Source organism: Taurulus bubalis, assembly GCF_910589615.1.
Source record: "Taurulus bubalis genome assembly, chromosome: 1".
NCBI classification, from domain to species: domain Eukaryota; kingdom Metazoa; phylum Chordata; class Actinopteri; order Perciformes; family Cottidae; genus Taurulus; species Taurulus bubalis.
The window spans coordinates 25427578-25442844 of NC_136589.1; the positions used below are offsets into that span (position 1 = coordinate 25427578).

At 39.4% G+C, this 15267-nt stretch overlaps 2 protein-coding genes across 2 annotated transcripts; both read left to right on the forward strand.

Moving 5' to 3' along the window:
- Positions 1-629: 629 nt before the first annotated feature.
- On the forward strand, positions 630-5815 carry LOC306748174 (solute carrier family 22 member 13-like; the record flags this gene model as incomplete). The annotated part of the gene is made up of 10 exons (XM_079231308.1): positions 630-1004; positions 1086-1189; positions 1299-1453; positions 2281-2449; positions 2542-2662; positions 3308-3402; positions 3531-3745; positions 3964-4072; positions 5113-5319; positions 5690-5815. 10 exons carry the CDS (start codon positions 630-632, stop codon positions 5757-5759), a joined length of 1620 nt encoding a protein of 539 aa, XP_079087434.1. The 3' UTR covers positions 5760-5815.
- A 4736-nt stretch (positions 5816-10551) lies between these two features.
- LOC306747672 (solute carrier family 22 member 13-like) lies at positions 10552-14741 on the forward strand (the record flags this gene model as incomplete). The annotated part of the gene is made up of 10 exons (XM_079230745.1): positions 10552-10926; positions 11006-11109; positions 11809-11963; positions 12066-12234; positions 12324-12444; positions 12600-12694; positions 13090-13304; positions 13404-13512; positions 14371-14577; positions 14684-14741. The coding sequence occupies 10 exons, from the start codon at positions 10552-10554 to the stop codon at positions 14739-14741; spliced, it is 1608 nt and encodes a 535-aa protein (XP_079086871.1).
- Between the last annotated feature and the right edge of the window lie 526 nt (positions 14742-15267).

A 15267-nucleotide genomic window follows, 5' to 3' on the forward strand; every position in this document is an offset into this window, starting at 1 on the left:
TTCATAGTCTCTCAGTGATTGAAAAATAATGCTCCCTATTTCATTGAGCTCATTGGTTTCTTGCCAAAGTTCTGCTGACTCCATATTATGTAACTGGATTATCTTGTAAGAGTGCTGTCAGAGGTTTAATAAGTCAGTATGTTGTAAAAGTTGGTAAAAAATCAACAGCACTTTCTGTGAGAGATAAGCAATGTTATAGTGCACTGTCACTGCAAAGAATCTCCAGTGAGTCACCACGGTGGCATTGGGTTTGTATTATAGCAGCTCTGCTGGAAATAGCAGATTATAAGTAAGTCTTGTATTTAAAAATACAATTTAAAATACAATCTTGTATTCTGCAAGATTGCTAAAATGCTTGTAATACGATATGTTCAATGCCTGTCGAGGTAAATGTTACTGTCGGCTTCAGGTAAAAGCATATGTCATGAAGATGTCACACAGAAAAGTACAATAAAAGTAGTCACATATCTGGCAAATTAATCAGAAGATCACTTCTCTCTACAACATGAGATGTCCATGTAACTGCTGTCTCATCATTCCTGAAACAGACATAGGTTTAAACATTAACGGACATTGTTTAAAGGTCACTGGGCAGCTGGATCTTCTGACTGAAAACCGCCTTCCTGAACATGGCGGATTTTGGAGAGATTCTCAAGAATATAGGAGAGTTTGGGTTATTTCAGAAGATCACTCTTCTTGCTCTTTGCCTCCCAAATGTTATTCTGCCTTTTCTTTTTGCCAGTGTATATTTTATCCAGTCTGACCCAGAGCGACACTGTCACACAGACTGGATCCTTCAGGCGGACTCCAACCTAACCACAGATGAGCAGCTGAACCTGACTCTGCCCCGTGAGGAGGACGGGACCTTCAGCAGGTGTCAGATGTTTGTCCCTGTGGAATGGGACATCGGTGCCATCAGGGAGTACGGACTCAATGAGACCACCGGGTGCCGGGATGGATGGGATTACTACGGCACAATGTACGATGCCACCATAGTCACTGATGTAGGTCTGTCTCATAGTCATTTATAATATACATATTAAATAATCCTAATCCAATTAGCATTTTGTTTGCTGTTTCTACAGTTTGATCTAGTTTGTGACCAGGCTAATTTGTTGGAAGTGGCACAAGCAGTGTTGATGGCTGGCATTCTTTTTGGTTGTCTCTTATTTGGACCTTTTGCTGAATCGTAAGTGTACTTGACAATGTACAGAATACCAGTATGTGTTCTTGACGCTGTAGAATTTAAAAAAAAAAAACATATTTATATGCTGACACTGGGTTTTTATCTTTTCCAGGTTCGGTCGTAAACGGGCAGCTCAGATTTCACTAATTGAGATGCTGATATTTTCTCTCACAACTGGATTATGTCCCAACTTCTATTTATATTTGGCATCCCAGTTCATGGCGGGAATTGGCTATGGAGGTTTCCGACTGAACGACGTCATATTGGGTGAGGTGTAGGTCACAAAAATGTGGGCTGAGTTTTTGTTAAACCAAGCACTTAACTCATAATGCAAACTAACTCACCATTGTTTTCTTCCCAGTATAACTGCAGTGAAAGTTTCTTTAGCTGCCGAGCGAACACTTAATTTCATCATACAACTACAACAGCCAGAGGAGATACTGTTAATCCTCTAGTTATTATACTGTACTGCAGACTGCTGGAGCAGCACTTTTAAACTAACAGTAGCAGGGCTCTCAAGTTTTTAAGACAGGTAAGAGTGACATATCCTCCGCCTCCTCCTTCGTGTAGCCCATTTATTTTTTTTGATTGGCTGATGAGTGGCACCTCGGACAGAACTCCAGGGGATTCGGGGGAGACGTGCTTGATTCCTCCATGGTGAGGGCAGTGCGACCAGGTCATGTTTGTGCGCTGCGGCACATTAAATAGCCTAGAGTTTTTTTTCAGCGTGAGAAGTACGATGTGTGGCGGGAGGGCGTGACTTAAGACCGAAATGCGTGACAGTCACGCTCAATGCGTGACACTTGAGAGCCCTGCAGTAGCACCTGCACATTAACGCTAACCAAATGCTAACAAAATTAGCTCGCTAATTGGACATCTTCATAACATTATCTCCAAGTGCATGTCTCTTGTCGTCTTTAGATCAACTAATGGATATATTTTGATCAACCAGCAATTACATTATAGATATATATATATTATTATTATAACCATTTACAACATTTTGTCCGTTCTGGGGCTCCATAATTATTGACGGCGGGAGATGTTAGAGTAATGGCACTTAAATGTAACCGTCACTGATTTCTTGTTTTTAGCCACTGAGTGGATCGGGCCTTCCAAAAGATCGTGGGGAGCATGTGTGACTCAGCTATTTGGTGCAGTTGGCAATGCCGTCCTTGCCGGTGTGATCTACTTCATCAGAGACTGGAGACTGGCTCAACTAATCACAGCAGCTCAACTTGCAGTTGTTGCGATTTACATTTGGTGTGTGCATTACTCTTTTGTTATTCCCCTTTGTTTGTTTTAAAGATAAACTACAGATTGCTGATGAGTGTCACTGTCCTTATTTCCGGCAGGTTTATTCCAGAGTCAGCCAGGTGGTTGTTGGACAGAGGAAGGACAGAGGAGGCGAAACAGCTGATTACCAAAGTGGCAGCCATCAACAAACGCCCTGTTCCAGAGTCTCTGCTGGAAAAGGTGCTGATCCTACACAAAAAAACATATGTTTTATGCCACTGTGTCAAGACTTAATTGGAATATAACATATAGTGGGAATAGCAAACACATGATGGGGAAATAAGATAAAATAAGATCATCCTTTATTAGTCCCGCAGTGGGAAAATTACAGGATTACAGCAGCATTGCTCACAAGTAAATGAAAGATAAAAATCAAGTAATATAAATAAACAGTAAAACAGTAATAAAAACAGTAAAGAAGAATATTAAATATACAGACTGAATACAAAATAAAATAAAAAGTATATATAAGTACTCAAACCTATTGCACGTATTAGATATTGTACCAGGTGAATGAATCCGTATTACAAAAGAAAATGTCTCCAACTTAATGAACAGTTTGTCTCTGAATAGTGTCAGAAAGATCTTGACTTCACCCGTTTGTAACTTTTGAGGAAAAAGTTGTTTTAGATTATAATGGCTTGTGCTGGATTGCAGTCAACTATTTAGGAGTAAATAACAGAGCGACTTGCATAAAGAGTGAACGATATATAAAACAGTTTATCACCTCTCTGACACAGTGCCAACAAAGGCTGTCGGATGACAAGATTTGCTCACACAAGCAAGCGTCAGCGTGACATTGTGTCCACCTCTTGTGCATTACAGATTGTTAAGAAAGAAACAGAAAAAAAGGGAGGCATAATAATACTTATCCAATCCTCTGTGCTGAGGAAGTATTTCTTTACCTTAATATTTGCATGGTAAGTCGCGTTTCATTATACCCATAACAACCCTACTGAGCCTATAAATGACGCATTGAGATAGTAGCACCTTTTGCAATTCTTATTTCAAGTTGTTGAACACTTGCTTTGTGTTTGTAAACCTACAGGTTCTCATTGAATCTCACCTACTACTGCCTTTCTTTCAATGTGGGAAATTTTGGCTTGGACATCTTCCTGACGCAGCTCATGTTCGGTCTGACTGAACTACCAGCTCATATACTTTGCATCTGGCTGTTGGAGGCACTGGGGAGAAAAGTGTCCCTAATGGCAACTCTTCTGATTGGGGGATTCTTGTGCATCTTAATCCTTGCTGTTCCCCAAGGTAACGTGTTTCTCTGGCTGGACCACTTGGGTCCACGCTAGTGAAATGTCTCTGGATGGGTTGCAATCAAATTGATTGCAGAATATTTATATTTATGCCTGCGGGGCGGCTGTAGCTCATGGGGAGAGTGGTCGTCCTGAAACCACAGGCGTTAAGGTTGCTGGTTCTACAGTATTTTTTTTAAAATATGTGTCCGACACTGTGTTAATCTGTTCAAGGTGACGCTGTCGCTGTGACCACTTTAGCAATCTTAGGACGTTTTTTCATAAACTGGGCAGGATCCGTATGCAATGTGTATGTTCAGGAGCTGTTCCCCACGTCTTTTCGGTAAGCCGTCTCCCTCTGAGTCTCTCCATCTCACCGTAGAATGGTGCACTTTATAATAACTACAGGTTATTTAGTATTAGTAAAGCATGAGTAAACACTTAATTCATAATTTATAAAGCATTGTTCCAACATGAGCACTCATTAGTAACTATTTAGTATGCAATTCATAAACACAGTAATTAATAAAGCTTTTATTCTTGATTAATAAGCTTGACTATTATGCGTTTCATGATTGGTTTTTGATACTTTATAAATGATGGATTCCCCATTTGTAAATTAAGTATTAGGGACTTATAGATGATTAATAAGATAATTTTTAAAGTGTTAGTAAATGATAAAATGTATTTATTCATGCATTTATTTATACATATAATGATGATTTAGATATGCACTAATGTTTAGGGACTATGTTAACATGTGCTTTATAAACGTGTTTTAATATTGCAATTCATGATTAATTCAGGTAGTTACTAGTCGTTAGTTAAGTTTTAGTTAAGTATTTTGTGTGACCTCATCTCAAGTGAGGGCTATCTATGCTTTACAAAGCGTTAATAAATTACATTGAAAGGCCAGCAGTGCCTCAAAGCTAACAAAAGTCTCACTTATGTTCTCAACAGAAATGAGTTACCAATGCTATTTGTTGAGTTGTCGGCCGCCAGGGTTAAATATTAGACTCGGTTTTAGTTTAGGGAGGCGACAAATACGATGATATGTGGGTCAGCCCAGCAGCTGTCAACAACCCTTTTATCTTATGTGACACTAGCTTCAGTATTCTATTCAGTATTCACTAAATGGTGTTACTGTTGTTATTAGTCGACTGATGTTCTAAATGCACAGATTAAAAGCAATACAACCACCATTGAAATATTTGTATTTGTATACCTTGTATTCTAACTATTTCGGAAGCTTTATGAGATTAAATGAAGTTTAGTATGATACGTTTTCACTGAGTTAAAATAAAGACAACTTGCTCAGACCACAATGGAATACTTTATATAAAAAAGCTGTGCACCCCTGAGCTCTGTATGTCTCTGTTTCAGACAAACGGCCTCTGGTTTGGGCTCCATTGCAAGCCGAGCTGGTGGCTTGCTGTCCCCGTTGCTCAACATCTCGGCTGTGTACCACTGGTCCATACCCACCATTGTCTTCAGCAGCCTCACACTGACCAGCGGAGCCCTCAGCTTCCTGCTTCCTGAGACCAGGAGAAAAGAGCTTCCTGATTCAACCGATGAGGCCGAGAACAACAGGTAAAGCAAGCTGCAGGCCGACGGCCTTCATAATACTTTCACCAAGGCCGGGACTCTGCACAGTCAAAAGTCGGATGTTGTATTTATATTTATATTGCGCCCTTCTGGTCTCCAGACCACTCAATGGCTTTACACTACATGCCATCATTCACCCATCCACCCATTCACCCAAAAACACACACACACACACACACACACACACACACACACACACACACACACACACACACACACACACACACACCGATGGAATGGCCTTCATGAGCACATTGGGGTTCAGTATCTTGCCCAACGACACTTTGACTATTTATTGTGTTTGCCTCAGTGTTTTAACAGGAAAAACTCTTCTGTGTATTCTATTCTCCCACAGAAATAAGAACACCCTGAAGAGCCATAGTGAATCAAACAAGCCTGCACAAATCATATCTACCCATCTGTAGTCTGCTTCCTTCTCTTTCTGACATTCGGGGAGCAACCAAATTCCCATGTGCACACAAGAAATATCAAATTTTAATTGGAAGATTGGCATGAAACTTCCAGAGTATTTTCATGCTTTCCATTTTGGACACTCCATTGGTTTTCCTGTGGCGCCACCTTCAGGTCAAATAAGCATGTAAGATGTCTCAAAATCAAAGGAGCTGATTGCTGTGGAAGTTACTGATAATGTTAATGCTCCCAAGGTTCTTTAAAACATGTTTAAAGGACATCATGGCTTTCTCTCTTGTGCCAGCCTCAGGACAAAGTCTACATTTTTGTCAATCTGTCAGTTTTTACCTCATACTGTTGTAAATTACCTAAATTATTAACTGATCTTGCCAAAGTGCTCAATAAAAACTTTTCACAGTGGTGGTCTGTGGATTTTGCTGAACCAAAGGCACATTGTGGGAAAATGTTACTGTGGAAAAACATACTATTTTAGATTTTCTTCAAAGTAATTATTTGATCCTTTTGAGAGGCACACACCAAATACCATTCACCTATTCGGGTGGGCACACGTCTGCAAATAATGATTCAGTATGTGAACCGGAACTTTATTCTAGTAGTACAAGTACAATAGTCCATCTTTATGAGAGGACAGCAACCTGCAATATTTGAAATGCTCCTGACATAGCACCACCTCCTGTTCTGTTGACATAACTGCACAAGTAAAGTCAAATATCTGGAACCCAAGATCCTGCCAGTTATGGTGAACACACCTACAGAGATGTCTACTTTGATACTTTTTATTTATGCTTCATATTTCATTCATCTGTATGGGACCAAGTGCAATACTGAAAAAAAAATCTTCCAAATGTATTGTGCAACAGAGCTTATTTTAATCTTGTATGGAAACATTGGGTAATAATGAAGTTACAATGTGTTCTAGGTGCCGTTAAGTGCATGATTCAGAAGTAATCAATAATTTTCTAAGTAAAGGACCATCATAAGGATTCACAGATACCCATGAACACGTAATCACATATTCATATTACTCATTGCACATTGAGTCGTCCACAAGCTGATAGCTTAGCAGCTGTGTGTACTAACAATATTCAAGTTGTTTATGTTTAATATGTTTAATATACTTGGTGCTAGTTCAGGTGAAGGTGACATGCTCCTGTAAATGTGAACATGGCTTTTTTTTTCTGTCCCGCTTTAGTTAAATTTGATGGAGGTTCCTTCCACATGTCTCCTCCTCCTTTAGGGCAGAACGGTCACGTGCCAGCCTTCCGAGAAGCTGCACCTCTGATTGATTGCAAATATACGATTGACCGTCGATTTATCCGTTCTGTCCCTCCGTTGTCAAATGTTGTCATATTACTTTTTTCCCCAGAGTAAAATGACTGATTTGAAAACATACTGTGAAAAAATGTGTGATAAATGAAGATAACTGAAATCTGACCTTCAAAGGTCAATCTATTCAAGCACATTTCAAATGCAGGCTGTAGTGATACTTTTGTTAGGCAGCAAGGTGTCAGTTATCAGGTCATATAAAAAAAAACATGAAGCTACTTTTTTGGCAACCTTTATAATATAAAGCTGTTGTTAAAAGCCTTTTAACTAATTGTTGTTTCAATGAAAAATATTTCATGGTATGGTCATATTTCTAATTGCAATAATGTCAGTCGTTTAAAGTGGACATCTTAAAAAGTTGCAAGCAAGTAGTTATGATGTCAGATAAGGCAAAGAAAGTCAACAATAAAAGTCTGAAGTTTAGTTCAGGTAAAAAAACAAAAATACACATGAAAAGAAACGTACTAGGATATAGTTAACTTAGGTCAAACATGAATGTATTAGTGTATTATAAATATAATTGAAGTATAATAAGGTTATTACTAGTATCATAGTTAATTTAAAGTATATGTTAGATTCATGTTCAAAATAGATGTTATTAAGTTCAACTTCAATGTACTAAAAATAAATATACTAACTTTGCAATACTTAAAGTGGTATACTTACTTTTACATCAGCCTTTATGTTCATCAATCAAGCTGACTGAAATCATCAGTACACTTTTACAATTGTCCGGCTGGGGGCTGCTATAATGACAGAGTGTATTTCTAACTCCGTTACATGTACACATGACATCTATTGCATCTGTCCATCCGGGGAGAAGGATCCTCCTCTTTTGCTCTTGAAGGTTTCTTCCTTTTGTCCCTTTTGGGGGGAGTTTTCCCTGATCCCATGTGAGGTCCCGGGACAGGGTTGTTGTATGTATACAGATTCTAAAGCCCTCTGAGGCAAATTTGTGATTTTGGGATATACAAAATAACCTGAATTGAAAACTGAATTGAAAAAAACGGGTCAAATTTTACCCTAACAGTATGTAAGGGTTAGGTTAAAGACGTAAACAAAAATGGGTGGTTGAAATAAATGCCTATAGGTGGTTTGACTCAGCAGAGATGACGTGCAATGAGAAAACTTGATCCAAAGGCTCTCCATTATATTTTAATATTTGAGATGTCAACTTGTGCATGAATTTAGTGTGAAATGACCCGGAAGTACTTAAGTGACCGCCATGATAAGTGCTGGTTGAATTCTTCAAATGCAAAGGAAAGGAGCTTCAATCCTTACTGAGCTCTTTTAGCATAGGAAACACGAAACCTGCCTTTACGAGAGGAAAGGAGAAAATGCCGCCCCACAATTCCTTGCGGTGGCAACATTTAAAGTGACGTACCATTCGGTCATGACCAAAAAATGCAGATCATGTAAATAACCGTTGCTATAACTTGGACATACTTTCAATAATCTGTTAAACCTGCTGGCAAACTACGGACGTTACATTGCTATTGCTGAAAAATGCTGTAAAGTGATCAAACTGCTGTAAAGTGATCAAACTGTATTCTACTGATGTTGTGCAGCATGTACCTAGAATCAGAATCAGAAACCGTTTATTGCCAGGAATGTTTGCACAAACGAGGAATTTGGTTAGGCGGAAGGTGCATACATTAGACATTAGACATTAGACGAGACAAACAACAATCAACGAGAGCAACAGTGCAATGATGTCTAAATCAGATAAAGATAAAGTGCTCAGACAACAGATAACCTTTAATGTAAGTGTATGTTAAAGTGACGTGTGTGTTTAAGTTAAAGTTAAAGTTAAGTGTATGTGGCATAAGTGTTTAAATATGAATTGTGCAGTGGAGTGACCGGTAGGAGGAGAGAAAGGAATAAAGAATAAAAATAAATGGTCCGAAAGAATGGTCCGAGAATAGTCCTGTGATAGAGTCAGTCAGTGGGGAACCCGGGCTCTATTGATGAGCCCGACTGCCAACGGGAAGAAACTGTTAGTGTGGCGTGAGGTCTTAGTCCTGATGGACCTCAGCCTCCTGCCTACAGGAATGTGTTGTTGCAGTAATGTTCCTGGATGCTCACCGGTACCGGAGGAGAGCGTTTACCCCGGCGGAAGTCCACCACCAGCTCCTTGGTCTTTCTAGAGTTTATCTTGAGGCGGTTCCGCTGGCACCATCCTAAAAAGTCCTGGTTCAGTTCTCTGTATTCCCTGTCGGTGGAGATGAGGCCGACAATTGCAGAGTCGTCAGAGAACCTTTGCAGGTGGCAGTTAGCAGAGTTATGCTTGAAGTCCGAGGTGTACTTGGAGAAGAGGAATGGAGCCAGAACGGATCCATGTGGAGACACCAGGTTCGACTCACACTCCCGTATCCACACATACTGTGGACAGTTGGTGAGGTAGTCCAGGATCCATACAGTGAGGTGGTGGTCCACCCCGGTCTGCTCCAGCTTGTCTAGAGAGTTGGTATACAGAGAGAAGAGGAGAGGATCTAGGACGGAGCCTTGAGGGACCCGAGTCGTGAGAGGACAAGGTTCAGACACAGACCCTCTCCAAGTTACCCGGTAGGTGCGGCCGTTGTGGTAGGATGAGAAAAGGGAGAGAGCAGAGCCTGAGATACCAGGATCCTGGAGGGAGGAAACAAGGATCTGGTGGTTCACTATGTCAAAGGCAGCAGAAATGTCGAGAAGGATAAGGACAGCGAAGAGAGAGGCTGCTCTAGCAGTGTGAAGTTGCTCAGAGACAGCAAGGAGGGCAGTCTCTGTTGAGTGGCCTGCCTCGAATCCAGACTGGTGAAGGTCAAAAAGGTTGTTATGGTGGAGAAAGGAGGAGACTTGGTTAAAGATAGCTCGCTCCAGACAGAGTTTTGGAAAATAGGGAAGGAGGGAGACAGGTCTGTAGTTGTTGACTTTTTTTTTTACAGGTAATACATTACATACCTAAAAGTAGAATAACAGATTTTTAAACATGCTTTTAAAACTTTTAGAACTGTCTAACCTTCAAAGGTCAATCGACTCAAGCACCAATGAAATAATTCATAAATCTTTGTAAAATGAGGGCAGCGTTTTTTTAATCGCAAGTTAATGCTTAATGTTTATTTTTATAATATGTTACAGCAATTATATTGCAGATTGTATTTCTAAGCATCAGAATTTGGATATCTAGGATGTCTGTTTGTTAAAACATTTGTGATGGCAAGGATTTCAGAGAAACATCTCCATCCAAAATGAATAGACTTTCTAGAATTATAAAACAACAGTCTGGAGTTCAGCTCAGGTGAAAACTAAAAGACTCATGATAAGGAAAATAATGCTCTTCATTTCAAATGAAATGGAATAGTCAATGAATAGTCTGTCATTGGTTCACAACATAAAGTGGGGTTAAACATTAATTGGAATTGGTTGGAGCTGTGCTGAAGCAGTTTTCAACCAACACAAAGTGAGCTAACTCATATCAACATGGCAGATTTTGGAGAGATCCTGAGGAACATTGGAGAATTTGGGTTATTCCAGCAGCTCACTCTGATTGCACTTTGCTTTCCAAATTTAATTCAGCCTTTTATTTTTGCAAGTTTCCTTTTTATCCAGTCTGACCCAGAGCGACACTGTAACACAGACTGGATCCTTCAGGCGGACTCCAACCTGACCACAGATGAGCAGCTGAACCTGACTCTGCCCCGTGAGGAGGACGGGACCTTCAGCAGGTGTCAGATGTTTGTCCCTGTGGAATGGGACATCGGTGCCATCAGGGAGTACGGACTCAATGAGACCACCGGGTGCCGGGATGGATGGGATTACTACGGCACGATGTACGATGCCACCATAGTCACTGATGTAAGTAATGAGTGTAGAAACTGGAGACATTGCCATCATAAATTCTTCATTCATGTAATGTTTTTTTCTTTCTTTGCAGTTTGATCTAGTTTGTGACAAAGCTAAGATGGTGGAAGTGACACAAGCAGTGATCATGGCCGGTATTCTGGTTGGTTCTGTCATATTTGGACCTTTTGCTGAATCGTAAGTGTTTTGAATGTAGTAAAAAAAATTGCTGTGAACATTTAAAAAAGAAAAGGTCTGTAACCCCACTTACAGCTCCCATTATTTTATATTCATTTTTACAATTTAAGATGCAATTTGTTTCCAACACTGAACTAAATACTAGCAGTGTATCTGCATGTCTTGAAAAGTCTTAAGCTTTAAATTTAGTTTTCTAACAAAAAGGTCTTAGATAGTATTAAAAAGTCTAACCTTTTTGTTTATCATCAACTTTTGTGTTGTTTAACACAAACAACATAATCAAACAAATACTCCGCAAGTATCGGCAACCCTGACTTAAATGAACTTGAATCATTTTTGGTTAATCCAACCATCCATTTTATATTGCTTATCCAGATCACGTTAATACAATTAATTGTAATATTAGGAATTATTGTTATATACTGCTGGGATGTACTGAATAATGTCATATTTTATTCAGACTTTTCATCATACTCCTTCATATTCCTTGTGTATCCATATTAAATACCTATTCAGTAAATACACCTGTACCATTTAGTTAAATTGATTAGATTAGGTGCTTATTAATTGGAGTTTTGGAGCTATTGCAGTCTTTCTGCCAATTTGCACCATCAGTTCTTTTAATTTTGAGCGTTGACAATAAGAGAAGCTTGTCTTTTTTTTAATACTGGACTATTTTGTTCATGTCTTCTGTTGCAGGTTTGGTCGCAAACGAGGAACTCAAATTACAACAGTTCTCTTGTTCACATTTACTGTAACAACAGCACTATGCCCCAATGTCTACTTATACTTAGCATCCATGTTCATGGTGGGAATTGGAGCTGGAGGCTATCAAATCAACTCTATTATATTAGGTATGAACTATATACAGGCATCATTTTACCTCACATGTGACAATGATTTTCATTTAAATAAAGAATTATGTAATAACAAAGTGTATATTTTCCCGATTGCAGCCACTGAGTGGATCGGGCCTTCCAAAAGATCGTGGGGAGCATGTGTGGCTCAGCTATTTGGGGCAGTTGGGCTGTGCGTCGTCGCTGGTGTGATCTACATCATCAGAGACTGGAGACTGGCTCAACTAATCACAGCAGCTCCATTTACACTGGTTGTTGTCTACATATGGTGTGCATTAACTATTGTTTCATTGCCTTTGCTATCCTCATTTGTAAATGATTGACTATTTGAAGTGTCACTTCCCCTGTTTCTGTGAGGTTCGTTCCAGAGTCAGCCAGATGGCTGTTAAGCAGAGGAAGGACAGAAGAGGCCAAGCAGCTGATAGTCAAGGCAGCCGCCATCAACAAACGCTCTGTTCCAGACTCTCTTCTAAACAATGTACATTTCTCTTCCCCCCCCATTATCCATAGTGTTGGGTAATACCTCTGTGCTGTACTTGTTACTACTTTTAACAATCCTAAACTATTATCAATAAATATGTGTTTCACTATTTATTGATAATAGTTTAGGATTCACTATCATTTATGTTACAGATTGCTGTGCAAGATGTTGGGAACAAAGGAGGCATTAAAGTTATTTTCAGATCACCTATACAGACTAAATATTTCTTCATCATAACATTATCATGGTAAGTTAAAATTTATAAAAGCTCCACTAATTTCATAAACATGCACTACTTGAATCTTTAATAGAATTAGTTTTTGCTTTAATAAAAATAACTCTACGTATAGTCATAATTTGGGAAATTAGCTCAAGGTTGTTATTTCTGCTATAAAATGGACATTATGGGGGTGTATGAGGATTGGCTTTTTCCCTATGTAGCCAGCCTCAAGTGGACATTTAAGGAACTGCAGGGGCATGTGTCACACATTGATAATGTTCGGATAGCCAAAGTGGTAGGTTGGGAGGTCACTTAATGCTGCGATTGAGACCAAGATAAGATGTTATTAATACTATATAATATAGGATGTTCAAGGCATCCTCTCCATGACTAATGTGTTTCCTTCCTGTCTTTAAACTCAGGTTTTCACTCAGCCTTTCCATCTTCTGCGTGTACTTCAATATGGGAAGCTTCGGCTTCAGTATCTTTGTGACACAGCTGTTGTTTGGTGCTATTGGAATACCAGCGCATATACTGTGTATGTGGCTGCTAGAGGTTTTTGGCAGAAAAATATTATTTGTAGCCACACTTCTGTCTGGAGGACTCTTTTGCATACTTGTCCTGGCTGTTCCTCGAGGTAATCCCCTTTATATATTTCTATCAAAATGATAACTTCCTGTTTTTGTCCTGTGTGTCTGGTTCTCAACTTTTGTTTTTGTGTGTTTCTTTTTTTCAGGAAATTACATTGCTGTTACGTCCTTAGTTGTTGCAGCGCGTTTTTTCCTGCTCTCGTGTGCTTCTATATGTAATGTTTTTGTTCAGGAGTTGTTTCCAACATCTGTTAGGTAGGTGTTCACAGGCTTTATATGGCCCAGACCATGCAACAGCATTTAAGATGTACTAAACTGATTGTATTAACCGACTTATGTGTCCATTGGCCTAAGATCTTCTGCGCGTTCCAAAGTTGAGGCTTAAATCTAAAGGTGACCTTGCTTTTGCCATCAGGGCCCCTCGGCTTTGGAACGACCTGCCAGGGGAGATAAGGCTCGCAGAATCAGTGAACTTCTTTAAATCACACCGCAGAACACATTTTTATAGACTTGCTTTAATGGGTCTTTGAAGTGATTTTATTCTTTGAATTTTTTTTATATACATGTTTTTTTTAATAGTTTTGAGCTCTTCTACCAGGCTTATCTATCTTTCGTCATCACTTGTCTTCTCTCTACACGTCTTCTGTCTTCTTGTTTTCATTTGCCCTTTATTATTATTCATGCATTAAGTCACGTGTGTGCATGTGTCCATGAGTGACACATGCACACTCATCTCTCTCTCTCTCTCTCTCTCTCTCTCTCTCTCTCTCTCTCTCTCTCGCTCTCTCTGCTCATTAGTCTTACCCACCTCAGTTGGGGAAAGCAGTTTGCAGTATGTTTGGCTAACAGCTCACAGAACTATCAGTCCACACCCTCAGTACATACTGTACCTTTCAACCATTGCTCTGCAGCTCACTTTTGTTTTTGGGACGGTATGTTTGGCTAACCGCTAACAGAGCGACCAGTACACACAGTGCAGCACTACAGGAATATCCTACTTCTGCTGTGCTTTTTCTGTCAAAGCACTTTGGGAACTAAGCGTGCTATGAATAATGTTTCTTGAATTTTGATCCAAATGCGGAAATGTCTTCCATTTCTTCCTTTCCCTTTCAGACAAACAGCCACAGCTATAGGAGCCATAGCAGGAAGAGTCGGTGGATTACTAGCACCACTGCTTAACATCTTGGCTGTGTACCACTGGGCCATACCCACCACAGTCTTCAGCAGCTTAACACTGCTCAGTGGAGCACTCTGCCTCTTGCTTCCTGAGACCAGGAACAAAGATCTTCCAGAGTCAGCCAATGAGGCCGAGAACAACAGGTAACTATCGCAAATGTGTTCCATCATGACATGTCATTAGACTAGTTTATCTCTTATGTCTAATCATTTGCTTCCTGATATCTCTCATCTGTCCTTTGACTTTCAGAGACGGGACCTCCACAGACAAAACCAGTTGTTCAAATCGAAAATCAACTAAGCTGTAGACGTCTTTAAAATCCAGAATGTATTTACTTCAAACTGCACATAAGTCATCACTTCACGTCATATTATTTTGTTTTCTTATTCTCCCAGGTCAAAAAGTAATATACTTCAGTGTATTATAAATATAATTTACACAAACAAAACCAGTTGTTCAAATCCAAAATCAACCAAGATGTAGATGTGTTTCAAAATCCAGAATGTATTTACTTCAAACTATACGCCATTACATCATTTAAAACAGACAAACAGCTGGAGAAATTCTAAAGTGTTGTACGCACAAAGGTCTCTTATCTTTAGCTTTTGTTTTCATTACTCAGCTTAATTTGTCCAGAGCTAAGTTTTTTGTGATTTTAACACATATACATGATACAAATCAGATGTTCATAATTTAAGCATTAAGAATGCCTCTATATATGTGAATAAAGTTTCTAAAAATAAAGCAAACTGTCAAACTGCCTTTCCGAGATGATTAACAATATACATGGCATCTTTTCACAAGATGAAACACTGCTGTCTTACTCATCAACA